Below are 22,517 nucleotides of genomic sequence, written 5' to 3'. Positions count from 1 at the left end.
CCTCAGGTTAGAAAAGGTTCTTTTTCAGATGACAAACACAAGCAATCTGCACACGCAATGTTACATTTTCCTAACTTCAATGGAAACTTGTCACCTGCTTTTCTAGGGACAGAACAATCAATCTTAATTTTTACCAATCCTCTCCTTGCCCCCGGAATTCGTTGTCCACCAGTGTACATTGTTATAATGAGCACTCCAATAAAGTATGAAGGTGCACATCCACAGTAACTACTGTGTTGCTTCCTACTCCCTCCTTGCAGCCACACTTCCAAGATGCAGCAGAAGATATCTTAATTCAAAGACTTGAGAAGAGAGCGGAAGCATGGAAGGCAAGCTATGTTTGTTACCTCTTGTCCTTGATTGTATTCTGGGTTTACATACCTCTAAGGCTGCAGTACTAAGGACACTTTCTAGTGAGTAAAACCCATTGAACTCTGTGGGATTTACTTCTTAGTAAGAATGCTCAGTACTTTCAATGTAAATCCTTGCACATTTGGGCACAAAGACTTGGTGCTGGGCACATGCAATCATTATTCCTTTCATGATGCTGTGAACCAGGGTTGGCTAACTCACAGCCCTCCAGATGCCACTAGATTAACACTTCCATGTTCACATTTGCATGTCAGTTTGCAATTTTTAAAAAAAGTTATTGTGAGAGTAAATTTTAGTGAGAATTTCTCCTAATATAGAAATCATTAAAAACAATTCTGCCCAATAAAATGCATTTCATGTAATTTTCGCTAATACAGACATACCTCGGGTTACAGACGCTTCAGGTTGCGCGTTTTCGGGTTGCGCAGCATGCCAAACCCAGAAGTACCGGGATGGGTTACTTCCAGGTTTCAGCGCTTGCGCATGTGCAGAAACGCTAAATTGCGCTTTGCGCATGCGCAGAAGCTCCTAATTGCGACCTGTGCGTGCGCAGATGCGGCGCTGCGGGTTGCGAACGTGCCTCCCGCATGGATCATGTTCGCAATCTGAGCGTCCACTGTATATGCATTTGCACAGACACTTTCCCCTAATAACTATGTTTTTCTTCACATAATTTGGTTGGAGAACGACCTCACAAAATTTGGAGGAGTAAGAATTTTGAAGGATAGTGAGAATAGTGTTGATTTTTTTGGGGGGGGAGTGGGAATTGGTTAGGTTCACATTAAAATCCTAACCAAACTGAATTTCTCCCCCTTCCCTAACCTGGATACATGCTTATGTTTACCAGTATGCATCCAGAAAACAAGACAGTATGGCAGGACTTTCAGTGGGAGAGTATCTGGAACAAAAGGCAGTGCAGGCAACATGGAAAGGGGAGGGGCTGTGAGAAGGAAAAAGGGAGGTGAGGAGGAATTATTACTTTCAGGACCATACTGAGTGATGAATAATTCCCAGAATCCAGCATTGTCTAATTTATCAGTCTGTGGTTATTCCATCTTAAACTCTTATGGCCTTCAGATCCTGGGGAAGCCATAGTGGTGTCATCCTTCAAAGTAATTGTTGCCTTCTAAATTAGTCATCTTGTCCTTAAACGTTTTCCTTATGCCGAAACCCTGTTTTCCCACGCTGCTGATATCTACAGGCACTTATATCTCAAAACAACCTGAGCTGCAGTGTATTGCTTGGAACCCACGGGAGGCAAATAAATCAAATAGACAAGATCACTTCCCCCCACCATCAACTGAACCAGAATTGCCACCTACCTCAGCTTGTGCATTCACCATGTAGAAGCTCTGCTTCACACATTAACATACCTTGAAGGTGGCTCCTGTCTGGTCAGCATGGAGTTCCAAGGCTAGTTCCTGAACGGCTGCAAAGCTCTTTGCCGAAGTTCCTTGTTTGCCCTTCACTGCCTGGTTTGCCAGCCCCTGCCACGCGAGCCTTGTGTTTGATAATGCGGTACAGTTTGATAATGGAGCACCACAAAATGTGGACAGGAGGTCATGGTTTGGATGCCAGTCTTCCGGTCAGTCATTCCCATGGCATAGCAGTACTCTCTTACATCACTCCTGCATCTGAAATGGTAACTTAAGAAGGATGTAAGTGAGCCCAGGGGACATGATCTGAAAGCATAAGCTACAGTAACCACTTCTGAAGCTAAGGAAGTCTTGGTCTGATTATGCCTGGATGGGAGACTACTTGGGTACCATATGCATGTTTTGCCATGAGCTGCAAACATGGCTACAAATATATAAATAAGTCAAGTGGTACCTGCAGGATAGCAGATTGCTCCTATTCAGGTTTCTAGCCAGCTAGTCGTGCTCTCTTCCAGGAAACTCCATTCCAGCACACCCACTCTTGCAGTTTTCTATTTGCTTATTTCTGGCTCCACTAGCAGTTGGCCAGCATTCTGTGGCTACTGAGCATGCTCACTAGGCTATTTTCAGGTGCCCTGCCCTTAGGAGTCCCTCCCCCCGCAACCAAGTTCTTTTTTGTACTCTGCAAGCCTTAGGGTTCCTCTAAGCCTGGCGATAACCTCCCTCTTCTGCATGGATGGTACTTTGGCTACAGAGGGAGCAGCAGCCAGACAACTGAGTTCACTACAAGTACATATGATTTAGATGTATGCATTTTTTAGAATGCTGCAGTCGGTGGGAGAGTTTTCCCTGCACGTTTCTTCAGAGATACCAGAAGCAGTAACGTGGAGCAGGGCTTTTAGTGTAGCTGCCGCTGTTCTGTGGAATAGCATACCTGTTGACATATGACAGGTGCCTGCTAACTGCACTTTCCAGGAACAATCAAATACATTTTTGTTCCAACTGGTTTTCCCAGCTGGATAAATGGGTCTTTATCACGAATATTTACTTTGCATGTTTTCAGTTTTGTTTTCAATGTATTCACTGTTTTAACTGTTTTTATTTATCTTCTTGACTTGAGACAGTTGTTTAGAAAGTGATTTATAATAAATGTGGAAGCGACTTGCAGATGCATTTATTGTATTATCCAACACAGGAAACTGCTCATGGCGTAACTGGGCATGTTAATGCTTCCTGAGGAGATAGGCACACATTTTTAATTCCAGGGGAGCTAGACACATCCCTTTCTGTGCAAGCCACAGTGTTCCCTCTTGAGCAAGGGCAGACTCTTGCAAAGGCATATTTAGTTCTTTGCTTCATTCCATTGCCTTCTGAGGCAGATGCGGGCAGTTGGCAGACTGGGGTTTGGATCTGGACCATCATTTCATGCCAGCAAAGCTGCAGTACATGAGGAAGCTCTTGCATGCGCAAGAAGACAACTGGGTTCCGGACAACTCCACTGCTGCCATAACATCATTATTTTTTGGACTTCCGTGAAATGTAATTGTTTGCCATGACTGTAAGGTCAGGGATTAATGTGGTAACCTTAATGCACATTTTCAGTGCTTTGCATTCACTAGACTCATTGGGACAAGCTGTTCGCTCCAGCATCTGGAAGATAATTTATTATTGAGAGCGATTAAATGCAGTCACCAAAAAAGAATCCGAAGCATGTAGCAAAGTGGGCAGGATTAATCATATCTCACAGTATCTGTTTCATTTAGAACTGCATTCTAATGCAAAGATCATATCAATTGTTAAACATCTTAAAGCACTGTAACATGTCATCTCAGGAGGGCTTTTTGCCTTTCTGTTCTATTTTTCCTTTCTTTGTCAAAGAGCAGCAAGCTCTGTATAACACATGTTGTATACATTATGCAAGGGGTGGGGGGCTTTTTCTTTTTTGTCTGGGCTCCATAATGCCAGTGCCAGGAGCCAGCTGAGATATGAATGCAATTTGCTAGATCAGAAACAGAGAGGTATATCTTGGCAGGGTCAGGTGTAGGAAAACCAGGGAATACAGGCAGAGGCAGGACTGGGAAGTACGTCATAGCAAGAGCAAGAACAGTTGGGCAGCCAGGTTTTGCAGGGTCCAAAAAGCACCAGGCAAATTCAAGGAAGCAAAGCTTGGTGTCTCCTGGACCTCTGGATGTTGTTGGACTTCAACAGCTGTCAGCCCCAGCTTGATGGTCAATGGTTAGGGATGATGCTCCAGAAACATCAGGGTGACCACAGCTCCCCCATTCTTGGTAAAATGCAGTGGCGTAGGGTGGGTTGTCAGCACCCGGGGCAAGTAATTTGCGCCCCCTAACCCGTGGATTTGCGCCCCCTAACCCTAACCCCCAGATGTTGCGCCCGGTGCGGCCAGCCCCCCTGCACCCCCCCCGCTACGCCACTGGTAAAATGCAAAGCCAGTGTGCTCTCAGCAAGAACCAACCTACAAACAGAAGCTCTTTCTGCTTCCTATTGTAGGAGCTGATCTGATCTGAGCAGAGCAGTAACTTCTTACAGTCAGTGGGCTACATCCAAAAATGCACACACTATGTGCCCTAATATGCAAGTTGTTTTTCTTCATTTTCCACTTTCAGCATCATGGGCGATGGGGCATAGGAACCAACTCCTAGGTGTCATGGGGGCTTTGCCCCCCGCAGAAAATATTTGAGGGAGCTGGGTCCCGACAAAGTTGATGGGCATTCCTGTTCAAATGGGGTGTGTGTACTGTGTCATGTGATTGATTACGCAGGGTGGGGCTTACCTGGACCACCACAATATTTTATCCAAGATGGCACCCCTGCAACAGGGAAACCTATTCATGTCCTGTCCCCTCATAGGAGGTATGGGACCCCTGGAGGCAGGCACACCTCACACATGCTAATGGGTGAGATGTGTAAGTTTGCACATTGCTCCAAGAGTGCCCAAAGGAAGTGTGATAGATATCTCCTCTAGCATAATGATAGAATTCTAGTGTGTCGTATAATGCTGAGGAACAATAGTGCCTGCTAAAGCATTTTGCGGTGTGGAGTGCTCCTGCTAATGGCTCCAATCCTTCTGCCCCCTTCTCTTTTTGCATCCCTCCTGCTGTGAAACAGTTGGGCAGCATTCTGAGACCACTGATCACGCTCATTTCTCACTGGGATGCTTTTCATGTTCCCCTTTTCAGGGTTCCCCCCCCCCAACGATCTTTTAAAAAAGATACTTCTGCAAAATCTGGTGTTCCCCCAAACATTCTGATACCTTTATCTTCTACATGGGTGCTGCTGTTTTGACTGCATAAGCATTGGGATTCACACCTTGAGCCTGAGAAATAAAGGAAAGTGTGTGTGTGTGTGTGTGTGTGTGTGTGTGTGTGTGTGAATTCTAAAGAGGGTTGAGGCAAGTGAACCATGTGAAACCCCCTCTCCTTGCAACTGCTCCGTTATCTCTGCTTACTTCGTTTCCCAGCTGTCTGGGCTGTTTCAGAAAGGTAGGAAGTTTCTTTAAAAGGTGGGCTCAAGTCAAGACTTGATATGGGAGGTAAAGAATAGCCTGGAAACAGGGAACAGAGACTTCTATTCCCTGTAGTAACTTCCTGTCTTATAATTGCTGATGGAGGAGGGCAAGAGGAATTGCAAGTGCTTATGCTATACAGTGGTACCTCGGGTTACAGACACTTGAGGTTACTTACGCTTCAGGTTACAGACTCCGCTAACCCAGAAATATTACCTCGGGTTAAGAACTTTGCTTCAGGATGAGAACAGGAATTGTGCGGCAGCGGCATGGCGGCAGCGGGAAGTCCCATTAACTAAAGTGGTGATTCAGGTTAAGAACAGTTTCAGGTTAAGAACAGACCTCCAGAACGAGTTAAGTTCTTAACCCGAGGTACCACTGTATTTGTGAGAGCTCCACGTTCAAACGTAATTTATTTGTTTAACAGAATTCATATACCGCTTAATTGTAAATAAACCCCTAAGTGGTTTACACCTTGCTGTAAGATTTGCACTGCAAACTACTGCTGCTGGTGATGAGTGACCTAAAAGTGATTTGTTGGAATGGGGGAAGGGAACCTTTTTGATTCTGCAGTCATTTTTGTCTTTTGTTTAATCCCCATAGATTCTCTCCATTTCTTTCAAGTTTTATTTCTGAGCTTTTTCCTTGTTTGCACCTGCTTTACACGCTCCTATTTTCTCAGTGTGAAGATCCTCCAAATGTCTTGATGACATTCAATCGCGTTTTACTGTTGGTGAAACTGAGTTCCAGAAACAACAAATCTCCAGCTTCCGTTGTGCTTGTGGCAGAGGATTTCAAAGCGGCTTTTATTAGTGAGGTTGCTGTCAAGGGGAGTTTTAGATGTGTAGGCTGTGTGGTTTGCCCTCTTCTTCCCAGCTCTTGTTTGTTTCCACAAGATCTCAAACTGATCTTCTTCCCCTTCTCTTCATAACCCCTTCCACCCCGCCTGCAAAAGAAAAAGTAAAAAAGAGTTTCTTGCCATAATCAACAATGATGGCTGTTTCCATACTTATACTATGGAGTCATATGTTCTAAATCACTGTTAGTCATTTCCTTTTCCCTTTCGTCCCTTCCAAAGAAATGTTGCCCAAATCAAACAAAAGAAATAGGAGGGAGAAAATGGTTGCCAAGTTCTTATTGTGTCCCTGTAATAAACTACTGAAAGTTGGGGGTCATTGCAAAGATAAGTATCAGGCAGTTTACCCTAACTAATGCTTGTAGTATTGCTTTTCAAAACAGAGTTTACTCACCGTGCTTTCTGCCTTTCCTTTTGACAGCATTTGGACAGTAAGTGGGTTTCTTCATCTCGGGAAATAATTACTTTCCGCAAAGCCCTGTTGAATCCAATCACAGCCTATCAGTTTCAACGCTATGTGTCTCTGAAAGGAGATTTACTGGAGAATGGAGTGATCTTCTGGCAGGAAGTGCAGAAATATAAGGTACAGGGCTATCAAGGAATGGAAACAACTCAGTTTCTCATAAACTGTGGCATTTATGTCTGCAATGGTATTTCTCTGGGATAGGGGAAAGCTGGGGCTGACCACTTGATTCCTTGAGGCTTGTTGGAGTAAGAGGCTCCCCACACCATGTGGATGATAGTTACGGATCCTCTGATTTGGAGCTGGATATCAGAACACACATTATCACTCTGAGCTTGCCAGATTCAGTATGGGACAGGCTAGTGTGGCTTTAGCTAATGTTTTGTGTTGTTTTTGTAGGGCTGGGTTTTTGGTTTTTGGTTTTTTTACATTACAATGGTACCTCGGGTTACATACGCTTCAGGTTACATACGCTTCAGGTTACAGACTCCGCTAACCCAGAAATAGTGCTTTAGGTTAAGAACTTTGCTTCAGGATGAGAACAGAAATCATGTTCCGGCGGCGCGGCAGCAGCAGGAGGCCCCATTCGCTAAAGTGGTGCTTCAGGTTAAGCACAGTTTCAGGTTAAGAATGGACCTCCGGAACGAATTAAGTACTTAACTCGAGGTACCACTGTATGTGGATAACTTGTCACTCATTTTATTGTTTTTTAAGTTGCCTTGAGTCTTTTTTTAAAAAAAGGTACTAACAGATGTTAATAATAATAATAATAATAATAATAATAATAATAATAATAATAATTATTTAGTAGCCAAATAGATGGAAGAATTTGACACGGTACAAGGGTCTAGTGGTGACTAGTGCTCATCAGGACTGGTTGTGTGGGAGGCAGGGACAGCAACTGTAGGTTGGTGACACAGTCCGTTGAGCTGGTAGACTGGCTGGATTTCAGGAGGCCCAAATCAGCTTATGGTTGCTGATGGGCCATTGCTTTATTTCTGCTGAGACTATCGATGCAACCCATTGTGAAGTCCTCCTCCTTTTCTCCCCCCAAAATATCATTCCTCCAGCAGAGTTGAGGCAGTAAGTATGTGGCCGGAAGACCAGAGGGCTTGAAGCTCATTTTCACATTTTGTACACAAAAAACGCCTCACATTGTTCGTATAAGATTCAAGCGACTGTGTCAAAGATGTTGAATTCTTCCGTGATGACGGTCGCGTGGTTCTTAATGAGACACATCCCTCCAGTTGTAGGGAACAAGGAGCCCTTGTCTGGATGACCACAAATATTCAACATAAGTCTGTGCCCACACAATAGTTTGTTAAGGGCAGGTTTGGAATTGTGCATTGGTGAGGGTTAAACTGTAGAGCCTGGAATGATTTGAGGGAAATGAGAATGTGCTTCCAGTGTGCTGTAAAGGTATACTGTGCACACAGCCATAGAGATGAGGCATGTTTGAAATCCATTTGGAGGCTCATCATGCAACTATAAGCCTTGAAAAATTGTTCTGTTTTCAGAATCCATCTTTCTGGTAGCCAGACGTATATATACAGAAGGCTTGTCTGAGCATTCAAGTAGGCAAGTGGGACCTGCAACAGAATATTGCAGTGTGTGGAGTGCTTCTGTTCAGAGTTTCAGCCAACCTGGCAGGCCTCTTTCCATGATACTCCATTCTATGCCCCAACTCCTGTTTCACCGCCCAACAGACGCTCATCATTTTGAGCATGCTCAAAAACAGAAAAGAGTCAGTCATTGTTGGACTATTTTGAGTTTTCCCTGCTTTGTTTTTTATATATACACACACACACACACACACACACACACACATATAAATTTGTGTGTGTGTGCGTGCATGCATGCATTTCCTCAACCCTTGGAGCACCACCAAGCCTGCTTATCTCATAGATATCTCAAAGAAATCTCATAGAATCATAGAGTTGGACGTGACCCTGAGGATCATCTAGTCCAGCCCCCCGTAAATATGCAGCTGTCTCTTACAGGAATCGAACCTGCAACCTTGGCATTGTCAGTTCCACACTCTAACTAACTGAGCTATCCAGCTGCTATAGACCTCACTCCTGGGTGTGGTTAGTGTTTAATACAACTACACAATACATTTAACGTGCATGGCTTCCCCTAAAAAGTAGTGTGCAAAGGGTGCTGGGAATTCTAGCTCTGTGGTGGGCAAACTACAGTTCTCACAGTTCTTTGGGGGAAGCCATGTGCTTTAGTGTATAGGATTGCCACATCTCTCTCAACATTGGGAAATGCTCTGTACATGCAATGGAACTGAACAGATGGAGTGTTTTTCCAACACTGACCTGAAAGGTGTACACGTAGGTTGATCTATATAGTGAAGACCCCCTGCATGTGCTGTAGAGGCACTGGACCAGGGCGGATGTGTATCCAAACAGCTGGATAATCATGGAACTGAGGTGGTAGAAAATTCATGTGGCTGTGGCTATTAACCTGCCTACAAGCTAACTTTCTTTGCCATTTTGGTAATTAAGTGGATGTCTGGAACAATGCATAAGTGACATGGTATGGCTAAGCTATGTATTTGAACAAGCCTTTAAAAGGTCTTCAGAGAATGATGGAATACTCTCCCCAAGGCAGCTTATCTGACACTGAGTCCAGTGTATTTTTAACACCAAGTAGAGCCTTATTTGCCCCAACTTTTTAAGAAATTGGCTTCTATATTGCTTTAATCTGTTTCTCTTTTTGTTGTTGTTGCTGCTGCTGCTGCTGCTGTTTTATTTTGTGTTAATGTTTTTATTGTATTGTGTTATTTTTCATTTTTGTTTGTTGCTCTGAGAGTCTTTACCCTGCCTATTGTACTTTTCCCTTCCAGGACTTGTGCCATTCCCACTGTGACAGTGCTATCATCCAGAATAAGATCACGACCATCATCAACTGCTTCATAAATTCTGCCATTCCACCAACTCTTCAGATTGACATACCTGAGGAGCAGGCCCAGAAGATCATGGAGCACAGGAAAGAGCTAGGCCCTTACGTGTTTAGAGAGGCACAGGTATAATAAGAAGGATGAAAACCCTGGGTTTAGTTGGGAGGTATTGAGAATGAGACTTAGAGGTAGGTTCTGGTTTTCTGGGCTGAGATTTGTGCCGGAAAATTTTATAGAAACAGCTTTTCACCCACCACAGTTATTTACCAGCACAAATCTCAGCCCAGAAAACCAGAACCTACCTCTAAGTCTAATCAGATTTTTAGTGTATGAAACTGGATTTAAGGAGCCATAGGCAAGACCTTTACTCATGGGCAGGATCAGAATTTAGTGTACACTGGTACCTCTGGATACGAACGGGATCCTTTCTGGAGCCCCGTTCACATCCTGAAGTAAACGTAACACGCGACTGTGCGTCTGCACGTGCACAGGTTGCGTTTCGCCGCTTCCACGCATGCGTGTGACATCATTTTGAGCCTCTGCGCGAGCGGCAAAACCTGGAAGTAACACGCTCCATTACTTCCGGGTCACCACAGAGCACAACCCGAATATACTTAACTTGAAGCTACTTCAACCCAAGGTATGACTGTATTAAGTAACGAATATGAAATATTCAGATTGAAGTAGTCGCTCATAGACTGACCTTCTAGCCATGCACAGAAAACTCTGCCCATGTTCTGGTACTGCTGAAGCCTCCTTCCCATTGCAGCTTCTTGTGATCCTTGTAAAACTACTCCAGAAAGTCAGGGGACTCTCTCTCTCTCTCTCTCTCGACCTCCAATGTAGTTCATAAAAGCTGCTGCCAACATGAAAAATCAGTGTATCCCACTGTGTGAGTGCAGACGTCTAAGGATTTTTGGATCTGTGCTAGGGATTTTGCAAATGTCAGCAATGCACAAGGGCAGCTTAACTTGATCAGATGCACTGCCCTTTTTCTTTAGATGAGGGATGTTATTGGATGTGGTTGTAGGCTCTTCCCCCTCCTCCTCGCTTTTTTTTTTTTTAAAGTATGCCTATTCTGCTGTACTGACCAAATAGGGTCATCTGTACAAACTAGTATTGTTGACCACCAGCAGTTACTACCTTTTATGCTTCTGTTTTGAAAGGCCATTTAGCTAATTCTTCACTTCCACAAAATACCACCAACAGTTCTTCCATACCAACATTCCTCACCTTTTAAACAAATATTAATATGAATCCATAAAACATCCCTGATCGCGAGAGTCGGAACAGATTGTGGGGTAGATAAAGGGCTCCAATGTATGAATGGAAAATGCAGCTGAACCCAGAGATGGTGGATACTTTCACCAGGCTGATATGGATAGTGGGTGGCCTTGAGTCCAGACCTGGATTCAGATGTCACCTCAGCCAAGAATTCATGGACAGCACCAGGCACAATGTGTTCCCTAGCGCTTTGCCTCAGATCTCCCTCTCTAAAATGAGACTCAATGTGTTTATTGTGAGAACCAACAATATTCTAGTGGATCATATGCCATTAACATCATCAGATGCAATCTGCATGTGAAGAGATTTTCCCTGCGTTCTGGAAAGAGGCCTTGGAGAGAGCTGTTGGAGTAGGCCACAAAACTTCATAACAATGGCTGCTTACAATGCTAACAATGACATAGCTTCTCCCAAAGAATCCTGGGAACTCTCATTTGTCATAGAAGCTTAAAGGGCACACCTGTCAGGGAGCTAGATGGACAGTGACTTCCAACTTCACCCCGCTATAACTAAGTCCAGTGCCGCCTATTGGCTAAACTATATAATGGTAGTATCCACGCAACATAGGTTCATGCGTTAATGCTTTAATTGAGACCAGCCTTTGAATACAGTATTGGTCTTTGCATTCAGATTTGTGTGGGTTTTTTCTACCTAGTTTAAAACATACATTGCAAAAAGATTGTATCGCTTGAAACATTTCCTGTCAGCTCTGTTCTTTCAGAACTTATTCAGTGATGAAATCCCTTTCTCTTAAAGAGCAATGTGTTGTTTTTTAAAAAGCTCCCTTCCCTTTGTAAATAGAATATTCTGGAAAATAGTTGGGTTAAAAGCAACCATTGTGATTTATTCTCTCTCTCTCTCTCTCTCTCTCTCACACACACACACACACACACACAAAACCATTTTTTAAAAACCAAAACCTGACATTCTGTGCTTTTATTAATGCAAGTAATTATTTAGGACATTCTTTTAATGAAATGCTTATTTACTGTGGTTTTAGGTAGGTTTCTCATCAGCAATAAACACATACTGATTAGAAGTATGTGCAGGTTTGAAGCAAAATACTGGGCAACAATATGGAGGGAGGTGGTGGTTTGTGCTGGGCATTAGGAAAGAGAGATGTGCTTTGTTTTTATGGCAAATATCCCAATTGTCTGCAGCACCATCAGTTTCTCTCTATACGAGGGATGAGCAGACACCAGGCTTGTTGGAGCTACTTTGGTTTTTACTAGAACTCCCAAGATCTACTAACCAGAGCCAAGCGTAAAAGAGAGACAGCTAGAATTTAGGAACAGGGTGTCTCTGAGCACATTGTAAGGCTAGGAACTGGAGCTGATCTGAACTCCAAGTCCTTTCACACTTCCAGGCTGTTCCTATTTTTAGGTGGGATTCTTATTACGTACTAGCAAATTCAGGTTTAGAGATGATTTGGAGATTTTGCTCAAGTAATCCACTCCCAAATTGAAATTTTTGTGAGAAGGAAATTGATGGGGAAACATACTGCAAAGGTGGGATAATGCTTGATGAAACATCTAACACAGTTCATCAGGAAGAGACCCTTCTTAGCTTTCTCCATTTCAGCAGCCCAACTTAGGTGGGGAAAGCTGTTTTGCATTTGCTGTTATTGAACAGTTGGAAGTCAGAACCCCAGGCAATCTGCTTCAGATCAGCTGGAGATCTTCTAGTAGATTTTGATCCACCTTCTGCGTACTTCTTCTATATGCTGTTAAAACAAATAAAAGTCCTCTCTTCTTTTTCCTGACCCAGATGACTATTTTTGCTCTTCTGTTTAAATTTTGGCCACAATTTTGTGAGTTCCGAAGCAATTTGGCGGATGAGAAGATTTTGCCTCTTCTGGAGAAGCGAAGAGAAAAGAAGCTGAGAAAAACAAGAGAAACAGATGGCGTGGTGAGAAAAGCTAAGAAACAAAAGAGCATCACCAGCTTTAGGCAGGCGGGACAGTAAAAACAATTTTGATATGGATCGGACTCAAATTCTGCTGAAGTCAATAGAAAGATATCACTGTCCAGATTTTTTTTAAAAATAGTGTTTCTTCCGCTCTGTTTCTCCCCCTACCCCTCCCATAAATGCTAATCTAATTCATTCATTACGTTTGTTTTCAGCCCCCCTTGGAACTTGAAGCAGGTACAATATTTTAATATAAAGCATACATTGAAATGTTGCTGAAATGTAACATTGCAAGCTAAAGCTTAGTCTAAATGAAAGCAGCTTCTAGCGATGCCAGAACACCCTGGGCTTTCAAGCATCTCCAGAGAAAAGGTGTTCCATCATTTCAGAGAGTTGCTTCCATATGAACATGGGCCCACTCATCTAAATATACATGTAGTAGCAAAGTAGCTCTGCCACATCTGGAATGCTGGGAGTCCCAGCGGAAGGGGAGATAGGGGAGGTATCCAGGCAGGGTCTTTAGCCAATAGCAGATAAAACACCTTACCCATACTGGATGGGAAGGCAGATTAGAATAGGAAATCCACTAGCAGTAGAGATTATTCAAGCTGCAGCCATGGGTGGTGCATGTACCCTTCTTGGAATACCCCTGGGCAGCAGGAGGCACCATGCAGATGATAGTTCTGACCAGGATCCAGGATTAGGATGGGGGGTTAACTTTGGTAGCTTCCTTCAGCCTAAATAATAATAATAATAATAATAATAATAATAATAATAATAATTTATTTGTACCCCGCCCATCTGGCTGGGTTTCTCCAGCCACTCTGGGCGGCTTCCAACAAAGATTAAAAATACATTAAAATGTCACACATTAAAAGCTTCCCTAAACAGGGCTGCCTTCAGATGTCTTCTAAATGTCAGATAGTTGTTTATCTATTTGACATCTGACAGGGCGGGCACCACTACCAAGAAGGCCTTCTGCCTGGTTCCCTGTAACTTTGCTTCTTGCAATGACGGAACCTCCAGAAGGCCCTCGGCGCTGGACCTCAGTGTCCGGGCAGAACGATGGGGGTGGAGACACTCCTTCAGGTATACTGGGCCGAGGCATAAGGACCAGCAAATGCTCTCCTCTTCCCCAAAGGTTGTTGAGGGGGGAAAGGAGGCTGAACACCCTCAAGTGATTGCAGAAGGGATGGGAAATAGGTTCAGACAGTGGCAGTGTGCTGTCTCTGAGCCCAGTCTCTCCCCATAGTAGTCACCCTGAAGGTGGAGACTGAGCACCTGAGAAGGAGGAAAGATAAAAGCCTCACCCGAAATATAAATTAATGAACATTTGTGTGTTGTCTCTGATCCGTGCTCACATCATGTGAATGTTAATTTGAAGTTCCTTTCCAAGCTCTTGATTCTTTTGTTGGTGGTGTCTCAAGAGCTGCTTAAAACGGGTCTCATTTGATTCATAAGGAATGAGTTATCTCACTGAAGGGTAGCAGCCAAAGACACTTCTGCAACTCCTCTAGCTCTCCAAACAGGTGGTATTACTGAGAGGTTGCTCTAACTGGCTTTTGGGAATTTGAAAAAAAAAATGACAGTATAAAAGGGTGTAGAGCAAAGCTTTAAAAATCTCAAGAAGCATATAAAGTACAGTGCTTTAACTCACCTTAAACTGAGATTAATCAAGTTTTCTTTTTATTGCTAGGTATCTGGGAAGAGAACTCCCATGTCTGTTAAGATGGGTTCTGTTCTTGAGAGTAAAATGAGTAAAAGTGAGCTTTCATCTACGCCGAGCTTTACTGAATATGGCAAACAGGTGATTGGTGATAAACTATGTAAAGTTGTTCCTTTATGTGTCAACGGGAGGTTGAAGCTGCTGCTGTTACTGGCCCCATATTTGAATTGGTTGCTTGATATTTGTACAAAGGCTAAGGCGGTGGACATGCCTATTAGTTCTTCAGTTTCTAATTGCATTTATCACAGTCCGTTATAGATCAGTGACATTGTTTAGAGCAGGTTGCAAGCAGTTTCTGATCCAACTGATTTCATTCGTATAGTACATGGAACTGAAATGAAGCTTGCCCCCATGTAACTGCACTTGCTAATATTCTTTCTCCCCCTTGCTACTCGGTAGTTTCCTTCCCTCCTTCCACCTTTGTCTTCCACTTTGTCAAAATATAGATTGTAAGCTCTTTCGGTCAAAGACCCATCCTTTTAGTTGTAGCTCTGTTTACACTAACAATGATACCCTGGATATTTTTAAATGTTGGGCATTGCAAAAAGAAGGAGGGGCATTTTCCTGTTTTGAAGGGGTGCATGTGCAAACAGATGGATAAACCCCAAATGTTTTCACCTTCTTAACTGAAAACACAAACACACACACAAAAATCCAGAACTTCCCCCAGAGGCAAAACTAAAGGGAGGGACACCCAGTGCAACTGTACCCCGAGTGTTATGACAGTAATACCAAAACATGCACTTTGTTCTATTGCATATGGTCCTTATGCTTGATGAAGGAGGAGACACAAATAGGCCTTTGAAAATAAGAGATCAAACACAGGATTGCTAGACCTGTGTAAGGGACATGAGTACTTTTTTTCAGATCCCTAAGAAAGCCCAAAATGTGGCCCAGCATATTCCACACATATTGAAATATTTTCAGCTGATAAGCAAAGGGACTGATCCTCCAATAGCTATTAATATGCCATAGCAAGGTATAATGATCATTTATATGGTGGTACTTATCAAATTTAATCTATTAACAATCAGAGAAGTCAGAGCTGTAGAAATGACTTCTGATTTCTCCGTTATTGAAATTGAAATACTTTATTGTCACTTGTACAACTTGTATACAGTGAGATTACACGAGCACCCCCCACTCAGCTCTCTCAGTAATAATTCCCCTCGTTTACTGATGCACACCCACCAAACCCGAAAGTCAGTTGCCCTGTTGTTATCTTTTCATTCAGCAGCCTAACAGCCCACGGACAGAAGCTGTTCTTTACCCTGTTGGTAAATTATTGTTATTTATTTAACAAGATTTATATACCACTTAATCAAGATTTCTAAGCAGTTTACATAATATGGGACTGAAGTGGGAATGATAGTTCAATGTCAAATCCAAATCAACATATTTTAATGAAAAATTACAGGTTTGGGCCCAGAGTATATAGGGAATTTTCCTTTCCAGCATATTTTACTCTGGCACCCTGATCTAGAGACCCCTCTTATGTTTTCTTCCTAGTTTCATTCACGGTAGCTGCAGAAGGAAGGTTTGTATTTTCGCCTCTTAGAGGGACTTGGATCTGAGTCAAAATATACAAGACCTCACAGGACTTCTCGTAGGTGAGCCCCACTGAAATGAACGAGGCTGGTTCTTATGTATTTCACTGGGGATTGCTCAAGAGAACTGCCTGGTGGGATTGTAGATTCAATAGGCATGTGAGATACATCTATATGGGACCGTCTCTTGCTTGAGTTTCAGCTCCTTATCTCCAAAGTGGGAATTTGGAGAACATACAGCACCACATGGGACAGCTCCATGTCAGTGTTCCATCTGACTGCATCTACAAAGTGCAGCCTGCTGTGGTTTTCCTACTTACTCCATTGTGCAAAATGAATCAGGAGAGGTCCAATACAGGCAGAAATTGTGGTTGGGGGATATGCATGAATCTCAAAGATACGCCTTGCTGGTCACAGGTGGTTATTAGTGAGCTGCCGTAGAGAAATTGGTTGTCTGTTTTACCTGTGGTGATAAACCTTTTTAGAGCTTCATTAAAAACAAAACAAAACCTGTTTTGCGTCCAAAAACATTAACATCTTACACAGCAAAACAAAGGCCCACTAAACCATTGTGCCACAATTAATTTCTTGGTGTTGTTGTTTTTTTAAATGTAGGTTTCCTGGTCTTATTCAAAGTACCTAGAAGCTCTCCAGCAGGAAAGAGTTCTTCTGAAAATCCAAGATGACCTGGATAAAAAATCAATAGCGTCATCTGCGTATACAGGTCAGCTTTTCATCAGGTTCTGTTGCTAGAGAGAGGTCACTGTGGATCTAGTTATGACTCATTTTCTCACTTAAATGTATGAAGCAGCTGCATATGCACTTCTATGGAATACTTTTCATGGAGCTTCTTGGGCAGAGCAGGGTGGTTGTTGGTGGTAGCAGTAAGATTCCATGGTGGAGCAACTGCATGAATCTCAAAGATATGCCTTGCTGGTCACAGGTGGTTATTAGAGAGCTGCAATAGGGGTTTTGGTTGTCCCTTTTGCCTATAGTGCTACAGCATTTTAATCTCTTTTACAGCTTCATTGAGAACAAAACCCTGTTTTGCTTGCAAAAGCATTGGCATTATCTTACACAGCATAACAAAGACTTGTTGTGGCTTAGCAGGAGAAGGGAAGAAGCTTCCCTCCCCTTTTTGGTTTTCCCAACCCACATTGTAGCCAGTGGGAGGGAATTAACTACACCAGTTCTAGAGTTGTCAAAGTTTAGGGCCCCTTTGGGAGTGTGGGGGGATGAGAGTGCTTAGAAGAATGAGAACAGTCATCTGCCCTTGACATGCTTCTGAAGTGCTTGAGCTCCATTTTCTAGAGGGAAATAGCCTGGGCATAGGGAAATGTGTGTTTTCCCCTCTTTCCTGGAGAGTTGTGGGAGGGGGCCAGAACATAGTAATGCAGAGACAAAGCAGGAAGACAGGCAGAATATGATTGTAATGCAGGAGAAGGGCAGAGGGAGAGGGGCCACTGGGTGGGGGAACTGGCTGCTGTTGGTAGTTTGCTCCCCCTTTTTCCTTTGTGGGCCAGCCTCTCCTAGTCAGTTGTATAATCCATTCCTGCATATAACTGAGACAAGGAGAATTTCCATCCAAGGACTGCATGTACAAGAGAGGGTCAAGATGTAGCATATATCGTGCAAGAAAGTACAGATGTTATTCTGGTACTGTACCCAAGTACAGTCTAGTACTCCCAGCTTATACCCACCCACCCCATTTGTAATTTTGCTAGAGTATCTCACTGTTTGTCCTACAGATCATGACAACAGTTGCCTTCCATGTATTCTGCTGGGCTAGCTATAAAACATAGCAGCATTTCTCAACGCTGCATTGCTTGAAACGTTATGTGCTTTTCCTGCAGTTTTCGGATTTTCTTTCTTTCTTTCTTTGGCATTCAGAGCTCTCAAACCTTCTCACGCTGAAGAGCGATCCATCAGAAAAACCCATGATCACAACAACTTACAGCTCTGCTTTTGTGAAACAACGTCCATTAAATCCCAAAGACGGTGAAAGTAGGTTTCAAGGGGGGTGGGGTCGTAATTCTCTTGTTTGAACTGTGTGATATCATCAGATGCTCAGTAAACTGTGTTTTGCTAATGCTACTTTAAACAAACTGAAATACTGTTGATGTTCTTAGGTGATACTCAAGCTAGAGGTGTCATCTGGAGGGCCTCAGACTAGGGAAGGCTGTTGCAGGAAGTAAACATATATCTCAAATGTTCTAGCTGTTCTGCATGCTTCATGGACCAATACCTTGCTAATCCCTTGGTGCTTCATTAAGTTACCTTTGTCTTGTTGCATACGTGACTTGCCCCAGTTATGGGAAGGGCCATAGTTTAGTGGTAGAGCAGCTGGTTTGCATACAGAACATCCTAGGTTCATTCCCTGGCATCTTGCTGGGGCTGTGATAGACCCTCTGTCCAAAACCATGGAGAGCTGCTACCAGGCAGTATACACAACGCTGAGCTTGATGGAGCAATAGCCTGATGCAGTCTTAAGTTGTATTTGCAGACTGGCAATGAAAGCCCAGGTACGGCTGCAGCCTGTCCACCAACACTTTCTGCGCCTCCATCTGTCTCGCCAGAGTGGTGTATGCTCTAGTTATCTCTCGCTTGGACTACTGCAATGCGCTCTATGTGGGGCTACCTTTGAAGGTGACCCGGAACTACAACTAATCCAGAATGCGGCAGCTAGACTGGTGACTGGGAGCGGCTGCTGAGACCACATAACACCAGTCTTGAAAGACCTACATTGGCTCCCAGTAGGTTTCCAAGCACAATTCAAAGTGTTGGTGCTGACCTTTAAAGCCCTAAATGGCCTCAGTCCAGTATACCTGAAGGAGCGTCTCCACTGCCATCGTTATGCCCGGAGACTGAGGTCCAGCGCCGAGGGCCTTCTGGTGATTCCCAGGCAGAGGGCCTTCTTGGTAGTGGCACCCTCCCAGTGGAATGCCCTCCCACCAAATATCAAAGAGAAAAACAACTACCAGACTTTTAGAATACATTTGAAGACAGCCCTGTTTAGGGAAGCTTTTAATGTTTGATGGACTATTGTATTTTAATATTTTGTTGGAAGCTGCCCAGAGTGGCTGGGGAAACCCAGCCAGATGGGTGGGGTATAAATAAGAAATAATAATAATAATAATAATAATAATAATAATAATAATAATTATTATTATTATTATTATTATTAGTGCTGCTCTGACTTCATACTCTTGTCATTCTGTCTGCCTTGTGGAGAAGCTGCTCCTGCTGTGCTTGCTTCCTCCGCCTCTTGCTTTGCCAAAGTCCACTTTCACAAGAAACACTGGCATTGGTGATTTAGGCTGTCTTATTGCAGAACTCCCCATCTGCACAGTGGCACAGTGGCGTCGTGCCAACACAAAGTTCTTGTTCACAGATATTAATATTTTCACACTCTGAGGGTGTTACCCAGCCCAAAGTTAAGCCCCGTTGGTCTCAGTGGGGTGTACTTAGGCATGCACTTAACATTTCCACTGATTTCGTTTACCCTTTGGGCTCTTCGGCTGCATACCTGTGAACTCTCACCTGCAAGTAAACCCCACTGAGCAGAATAGGACAATCCCAAATAGACATGCATTGCATTAGGCTGTAAGACTGCAATATTGTACACATTAACTGGGGAGAAAGTCAAATGGAATTCAGTGGGGCTTTCTTGAGAGTGAACACATGTTGAATCAGATTGCTTTCTCTGCTACAATGCATATTCTTCTATACGATCTTCAAGCCCCCTTGGTTCAGTGTAGCCTGCCATCCTACAAATGTTTACTTAAGTCAGTTTGTTTGTTTGTTTGTTTGTTTGTTTAAAAGTGGTACTTATTCTAAGTAATCACACATAGGATCAAGCTGTTGCAGAAAATCAGTTTTCTTCCACCAGAGAGACCATGTTCTTGGGAGGTGTTATTTTTCTCTGCGGTAAAGATGGCTATCAGCAATTTATAACGTCTTTCACCATATCTGTGCACAATAAACATGACAACATGCAAACTCATTCCAGTTTGAGTAGAGATATTTCTAAGCTCTACAGTTCAAATAAGATCATCTCTATAGTATTTAGTTGTGAATTATCTAAATTGGGGGACCTGTGACCCTCCATATGTTTTGCTTGACTGGAGTTCCCATCACCACTGACCAATGCTGGCTGGGGTTGATGGGATTTAGAATCCAGCAGCTTTGAGTGAGCCACAATTTCCCATCCCTGCTAAAGTGCAAAAAGTGTGATGTAACTTTTCAAGGCCAGTATGTGGTGTTATTGCAGGATTAGGAAATAAAGCTCAGTGGTATTCCAGGGTCTCACATTCAGTCCCTGCCACTAGTATTTGATGGAAATAATGCACTTCTTAGCATTAGCTAAAGGATCAAAATAGGTATAAACATTTTTTGCCTAGAGTTTTTTTAATCACAAGTGCATAAGCTCCTAAATTATTTGCTACTTTTCTTCCTTACAGGTTTGAGTTGTCACCTTTTATTTCACGTTGTATTAATGCTCTGGTTTGTTTTCCCCTGCCCAGGAACTCCAAAACTTTAAGCGTGGAATGTGGTGAAGACATGATGGATTTGCTGCTACTCTGGGAGCAGTCCAGTGCAGAAATAAACTATTGTGGGCAATTTGCTTGTACCCCGCTTCCTTCAGTGGCAAGGGGGGCACTGGCCTTATTTATTGTGCTATTATGTACTACAGTCCCCCCCCCTTTGGGGGTGGAGCTTTTGTCCATCAACACAACTGTATGAAGTATGTGTAAGGGAATGGCTATAGTTCAACAGATGCTTTGCATGGAAAAGTTCCTTGATTAGATCCCTGGTATTTCCAGGTAGGGAAATGCTCATTGCTAGTCAGTGTAGACAATACTAAATTATATGGACTAATAGCCTTGGTTTAAGATAGCTATCTGTGCTCAACTTCCCTTTGAAATATAAATCTTGGTGCAGCTCAGAGCCAAAGGGGGAGGGATCCAGATGGCTTGTGAGTCTGCTGATGGTTGGGAATGATATTAGCAAGAGGGTCTGTTAGTACCATTCTTATTCTGATTATCAAGGAAAATCAAGGCACTTACTATGGCTTTCTGGCATGTTGGAGTATCAGTAGAAAGAGCTATCCTAAGGACAGAGGCCGTTGCTCAGCAAATGCTAGAAATATATGAAAAACCCACTATGTGAAGATTCCCGAGGGACTGTAATTCCCTGTAAGGTCTGTGCCAGTGTTTATCATATTGTTTTTAAAGTTACAGCCTATTCTCTCTATAGGTTACAGGTGATGTGAGGTGGAGTGGGAGGACCCACACATATTAGATACATAGCTGTCAACTTTCAGATTTGAAAATAAGGGATCAGCAGCCTCACCTGTCCCGGGGAGCCTTGAAAATAAGGGATCAGCAGCCTCACCTGTCCCGGGGACAGTCTACGGGATATATAACAATCCGGGACAGCAGAGGGGAAGTAGCGGCAAACGGCGCTGGAATAAGGGAATTTCCCGTAAAAGAAGGGAAGGCTGACAGCTACGATTAGATATTCCTTCCCTTTTCACCATTCCAGTTAAATGATGAAAAAGTTTACTACTGATAATTTGGTTCAGATCCATCTCTTGGCGGACTGCTTCCTTAGGCATATGATAAACAACTGCAATCAGGATCATTTCCTTTCTCAGTAGAAATTACAGTAGCAATGGGTCAACATCATATATTAAAGAGCCTTCTAGGTAGATTCCGTTTTTTATTTTTACAATAAAAAGTACAATCTAAAATTATCTACACACACAACATTTGGTTTACCCATGTCCAAATGTCCACCAGTTCATTCTTCCATGTTGTCTACTGTATTCTGAAGAACTTAATAACTAAAGACCCTGCTGTATATCTTAATTGGTAGCTCTGTTCTGAGTCATACTAGGTGGATTTGTTGTATGAAGGATATTATCCAGATACATGTCAGAGAGGATAAAATGTCATATGAATGCTATCCAGCCTTTCAGAATTATATCCACCCATTCAGTTAAATGACTTGTTTCCCCTGTGGTCTTGATGGAGGTGGTGTAACTGGATGTCTTATTTGCCTGTCATAAAGGAGCTGGAATTGCTTTGGTGCATAGGTAGAATTTTGCACGACTGGCTGTAATTCATTCATTCCTTTATCAACATTAAGTCTTCCAGAAGACTTCACAAATTGATGTTGATGTTCATATATCCAGCTAACAGTTGGGCCAAGTTATGATCCAGCCAAGTTAAACACTTTTGAATACAATTGATTTTAATGAGAAAGTTTATCATGACCTCAAGTCTCTTCCCTGCAAATCAGTTGAACTTAAAAAAGTGTTCTACTTCTGATCGTGCCCCATATGTTTTGTTCCTAACTGGCTATTTAAACTAAAAAACAGCATTATTGCACCTAAAGACTAACAGATTTATTGAGTGGTAATGTTTGGTACAGAGGAATATTGGAAGCTGCATTATACTGAGTCTGGCCACTGGTCCAACTAGCTCAGAATTACCTACACTGACAGGCAGCAGCTGTCTAGGGTTTCAGAGGGGATTCTCTCCCACCCCTGCC

At 43.0% G+C, this 22,517-nt stretch overlaps 1 protein-coding gene across 1 annotated transcript in view; it reads left to right on the top strand.

Moving 5' to 3' along the window:
- The window catches only part of RGS22 (regulator of G protein signaling 22), a 72,763-nt gene extending 52,181 nt beyond the window's left edge, over positions 1-20,582 (top strand). The window contains exons 21-28 of the mRNA XM_083622705.1: positions 261-329; positions 6,551-6,712; positions 9,444-9,623; positions 12,549-12,689; positions 14,386-14,496; positions 16,578-16,686; positions 17,853-17,966; positions 20,486-20,582. Coding sequence (XP_083478831.1) covers positions 261-329; positions 6,551-6,712; positions 9,444-9,623; positions 12,549-12,689; positions 14,386-14,496; positions 16,578-16,686; positions 17,853-17,966; positions 20,486-20,502 — 903 coding nt within the window. The 3' untranslated portion in view covers positions 20,503-20,582. The remainder of the gene's footprint in view (positions 1-260; positions 330-6,550; positions 6,713-9,443; positions 9,624-12,548; positions 12,690-14,385; positions 14,497-16,577; positions 16,687-17,852; positions 17,967-20,485) is intronic.
- Positions 20,583-22,517: the final 1,935 nt, after the last annotated feature.

The sequence above is a fragment of the Podarcis filfolensis genome (assembly GCF_964270895.1).
Source record: "Podarcis filfolensis genome assembly, chromosome: 7".
Lineage (NCBI taxonomy): Eukaryota > Metazoa > Chordata > Lepidosauria > Squamata > Lacertidae > Podarcis > Podarcis filfolensis.
Note: the sequence above shows the minus strand (reverse complement) of the source record. Positions and strands in the feature narration are given on the sequence as shown.